The 5,463-nt window shown below is 33.0% G+C and overlaps 1 protein-coding gene across 1 annotated transcript in view; it reads left to right on the top strand.

Moving 5' to 3' along the window:
* The window catches only part of LOC117171159 (voltage-dependent T-type calcium channel subunit alpha-1H-like), a 1,009,801-nt gene that overhangs the window by 421,000 nt on the left and 583,338 nt on the right, over nt 1-5,463 (top strand). The window contains exon 7 of the mRNA XM_033358216.1: nt 5,146-5,321. Within this exon, the coding sequence (XP_033214107.1) occupies nt 5,146-5,321 (176 nt within the window). The remainder of the gene's footprint in view (nt 1-5,145; nt 5,322-5,463) is intronic.

Raw genomic sequence — 5,463 nt, 5'->3', positions numbered from 1 at the left:
TTCAAATAAAATGATTAATTATTGAAAAATTATAATTATTACATGCATTTTTAACTGAAAAGATAAATTTTAAAACAAACATAAAATAGTTAATTTTTCAGTAAGTAAAATAAATTGTTAACAAAATAAACATAATAAAGAAATTTTCAGCAATATAGTTTAATTTTCTAGCAAAGAAATTAAGTTGTACCCGAAAAGATCAATTTTCAACAATTGAGAGTGCGCTTCTAACAAAAAAGACGAATTTTCACCTAAAGCTGCTAGATTTTCAACTAAAAATAGAATAGTTAAATTTTCAGTAAAAAATTAATTTTTAATTAAATGAAGTTACATTTTCAACGAAATAGTATATTTTTTAACAAAAAAGATTAAACTTATATTTAAAAAGATCAATTTCGGACAAAAAATTGCAACAGAACATTTTCAGTTAAAGAAATAAATTGTAAATTAGAAAAAACTTATTTTCAACCAAAAAGATGATTTTTACACAAGATACATGCATTTTCAATAAAATATTTGAATTTTTAAAGCAATTTTAAACTAAAAAATGAATGAGTCACCTACAAGATTAAATAATCTCCCAGAAAATTAGAATTTTCAATCAAATACAGGAATTTTTAAAGAAATATTTAAATTTTCATCTTAAGAAGATAAATTCTGAACCACATATTTACGACTTAAATTTCCACTTAAAACAATTAATTGTCAACAAGAAATCTTAATTTCCAAGAAAGTAATTAAATGTTGAAAAAAATGTTTATGAACTAAAATGATCAGTCATCAACCAAATAAATTAATTTCAAATAAAGTAGTTTCACTTTCAACTATGTAATGGAATTATTAACCAAAGAAGATAATTTTTTAACGAAAAATGTGTTATTTGATATTTTAATCAAAAAGGATTTTAATTTTATTCAAAAAATAGTTGAATTCAGCGAATTAAATAGGATTTTCAACCAAATAATTTGAATCCTTAACAAACACAGATTAATTTGCAACTAAATAGTTGCGATTTTTAATGATAATTATACAAATAATTTCACTTTATCGAAAATGCCCGAACCTGTAGCAAGTCTAATAATTGTACTTTTGGATTTTGAATTGCAGACAATCGTTCCCGGAATTATCATGCTCATCACAAGCAATAATAAAAAACGTGTTTTGCGGGAGAGGCCATACTTTCTCAGTCTACTTCGATAGAATGTTGTTAACATTACCAAAAAGAATCTTGACATAATAAATTTAACCCCTAAATGAGAATTTAAAAAGATGAAAAGTTTTTAACCTCCACGTGTGAATTAAATTCCATCACAATTTTCTAGTGCTTAGGGTATAAAGTACAAATCAATCCGAGTTATAGACATTTCAAAATTATGTTATATTTATTGTTAATTGTCTTATTCACTGCGTTTGAAAATAAAAAATTCATTTTTGTAATTATGGTTTTTTATAGGTTCTTAAGGATATGTTTGTAATAACTCTTATTAAAATTATCAAACAGAATATATTTTTCATCAAATAAAAAGATGGCTTAATGTGCATTGCATTAATTTTATTTTTGAAATTTTCCTCATTGAGAACTTGCATTACAGTGACGTCACGGCCACCCGAAGGCCAAATCTATTGTCGAAAAAAGTGAGCAAAAAAATTTCGAAGGGTTCAATATCATCGAAAGAGGTAACCGTTCTCGCCCCCGCTCCCATTGCTGCCATTAGGACTCATAATCACCGCTGCTTCCGACATCATAGCTTAAATTTTGAAATTTACTTGTTTAAAGCTTTAAAAGAGACCTTAAATATTATTATTCTGACCTACAAATTGGAAAATGTATTGTATGAAAATGGAGGAACACTTGCAAGAAGTTTCATCTCAAAAACATCCTCTTAAACATATCAAATTGTACACTGAAGTTGAGCTCATTTTATACTGTTAGTTTGTCATGTAAATGACTTAGTCGTTTTTTTTGTTAACAGGAACCTGCATTTGCTCCAGTACAAATCGCCTGATATATTTTCGACGTTTTTGCCAGGATATTTGAGATTTTATTTTATTTGTTCAGAAATAAAAGAATTGTGCAGCTAATCCAAACTCATAACGCAGCCGTTGATAGTAGGTCCACAATAGATACAACCTTTTTTGTGCACTATAAAATTATGAACATTTTTTCACATCACCATATTCCACCTAAAATCAACAATTCTCGAGTAATTTTAAAAAACATGTTATTGTTTAACACTTTCCAGAATTTCGGAACTTTGCCGTACACGTATGTTTGGGGACTTTTTACCATATCTTTATAAAGCCATTGCCAACGAATCTGTGAAAAAAATGCTCTTTTACGAATTTTTTTTTTCGAGTGATATTTGTTCCCCGTTGACTGGACTATAACACAACTTGCTATCGTGGAAAAAAGTAACACCACTCGGCGAGCGATGACGATGCGTAGCATAACTCGCTTAACGCTAACGAAAAGTAACATCACTCGCCGAGCGATGACGAAGCCTAGCACAACTAATACATTGCTGGCAAAGAGTAGCATTACTTAAACAGCTTTCGCGAAAATTAGCATAACGTACAAAGGGTAAAATAAGTATAAGAACATTTTTGTTGGTTTTAAAAGTTGTAATTGGGTTGGACAGGTGTTTAAAGATTTAATTGACGAGTTGTTTATCTGTCAATTTATGTCAAATTGACGTTTTTAAATAACGTACGCACTGTTCTTTTAAATTATTGGTATTAATAATAGGCTTTGACAATACCTCATTACATGAGTTTGCATTAATTAATTTTATAAGCAACTGCGAGACATGCTACTCTTCATCAGCGCTTGACGTGTCGTGCTACTTTTCGTTAGGTTTTTGCGAGTGGTGTTACGCTTCACCAGTGCTTTGCGAGTGGTGTTAGTTTTCGCCAGCGCTCTGCGGGGCGTGCTTTTGTCGTGAGCACTGAATAAACTGTCTACGAAAGGTGCTACATTTCGTTGGCGTTTTGAGAGTCGTGTTAATTTTCCCGAGCACCCGCGAGTAGTGCTTAACGTCGCGAGTGCTCGAAGAGTGGTGCTACTCTTCTTTAAGGAATTTTGAACCGTGCTACACTACGCTAGGAGCGTCGAACGGTGTTTGTGTTCGTCAAGCGTTAAACGGTGCTAGTCTTCGTACAGACCATCGAAATATGATGGTCTATAGTTATTAGTAATTTTTGCTCCCTTTATTGAAATGTTAATTACGCTTGGACCACATGCTAAAGTTAGGAACGTGTAAGTATCAATTACACTAAACAACAAAGGTTGAATTTAACTGTCGCTAATTAATTACCTATTGTTTTTCCATAATAATACATGTATATTAAAATACCTGCTGTTTTCTAAATACACTTTGTTTCATTTTCTCTTCACAAGAAGTGTTGAATAAATCTTTGCAGCTATTTTGTGACTCCGTTGCTTTAAATTCAGGAGAGTACGTCCTCGTACGCCGTATTCATATATCAAAGTATTTTGGTATACTTAAATTGGATGAAATGTTGAAAACTTGTCAACATCCTAAAAGCTGCAGGAACGTGAATAAATCCTACGATTGTAAAAGAGGCGACTAATACACCACATTGACGTCAGCAGTTCCTCAGCAACTGACTTATGTCATAAACACCTCTAAGATTTGGAGAATTAAATGAGAGCGTTTTACTTTCGTAACTTACGTGTGCTTTAGCAAAAGCAAAATCGATTAAAGTACTTACTGCGAGGTCTCCATGTGGCTGGATAGCTCAGACAGCAACGGCAGATTCGTGCGCTTGCTCAATTTTGTTATTGTAGGTGTCGCAACTGTGAATGATAGTACGAGTTCCTCGTCTTTTTCTAGACGAAGCGTGATGATCAGAGATTTCTTGTAGTAGCGCATAATGGAAAAGTTTCAATGGGTGAATATGTAAGTGCCAGAGAAAATTAGCCTGTATTAAAAATAGAAATCTTAGGTTTGCCAATAGTCTACACGTAACCAAATGTTCACTTCACTACCCAGGTGCACCATTCGCGCACCAGGAAGCTTAGCACGTATTCTGCAAGAATTTTTTCAAAATTTATATTGTTTAAACAGTCGAAATATCTAAAAACTGTGAGTCGAAGATCCTGATGCACCGGATCAAGCACTAGGTGCTTTAGTACGTATTCTGCGCGAACTTTAAAAAAATTAAAATTTTATAAAAAACGAAAACCATTCTAAATTGTGAGTTTACGACGCAGAACACCCGGTCGCGCACCATGTAGTTTAGCACGTACGATACGAGAACTTTTCAAGAATTTAAATTGTACCAACTGCCAGAATAACTACTATCATAAGTCGACTATCCCGGTGCACCGGACTGAGCACCAGGTAGTTTAAAACGTATTATATGAAAACTTTTTAAACATTTAAATTTTTTAAATAATGAAAACAGTCCCAAATGGTGAGTCGACAACCCGGGAGCACCAGGTAGTGAACTTCGCATTTAGAAACATGCTTAAGCCATGGAAATTTCTTTCACACAGTTTAAAAAAAAATGGCACAAAGTAACCATGGCACAACCGTGGTACAACCATGGGTGAACATTGATACAACATCACCTCATGCTTATCCCATTGTTGAGCTATTGTTATCCCCATTAAGCCTTTTTCACGCAGGATTTTTGTAGAACGAGCTTTTGAAGGCCGGAAGTGTATTTAGAAAACCCCCCGTTCTGGAGAATCTTTGTAGTGCTCGCATAGCCTGTTTGATCAGGAGTCTGATAACCGGTATGTAGGACTGCATCCAGAACAGCTGATCCTGCAACCCAAACAGATATTTATGATAGGCACCGGGTTTTCATTTACAGACATATTGCCACTAACAATCACTACGATTTTCGAGGCACAGTGAGGTTAAAAACGATAAAATGTCACAATGTTCGCAAAAACAGTATATCGGAAGCCAAATAAAATCGCAAATACACATTTTAAGAAGCCAAAGCTGACTATACTTAAAAGTTACATGAATGAAGTCCCCTCAAGAAAAAATGATGATAATGAAAGGGAGAGATAATACAACTTCATCCCAGTTCCTCCATTTAAAACAAACTTACATCTGACATTCATTGTTTATAGGCTTCTGTGATCGGCTATAATAAATTTTTTTACAGGAGATACTATATGCAATCACACATCTGTAACAAATAACAATATGACGTTCATAAATAGCAGTAAATGTGTAAACTGGAACTATTATTATACGGAGTGCAAAGGACAAGGAAACAATCCTTTTCAAGGCACAATATCTTTCGATAATATTGGCCTCGCATGGGTAGCTATTTTTCTTGTAAGTATTACATAAAATAATATTTTTGATTTCTATTAAGTATACCAGGTGTATACATATGAAACCGATATTTTTTCAAGAAAAAAACACATTTATTTCAAGAGAATGATAACAAATATTTTATTCAAAGTATGCGCCCTCG

The sequence above is a fragment of the Belonocnema kinseyi genome, chromosome 4 (genome assembly GCF_010883055.1).
Source record: "Belonocnema kinseyi isolate 2016_QV_RU_SX_M_011 chromosome 4, B_treatae_v1, whole genome shotgun sequence".
In the NCBI taxonomy this organism is placed as follows: Eukaryota; Metazoa; Arthropoda; class Insecta; order Hymenoptera; family Cynipidae; genus Belonocnema; species Belonocnema kinseyi.
Note: the sequence above shows the minus strand (reverse complement) of the source record. Positions and strands in the feature narration are given on the sequence as shown.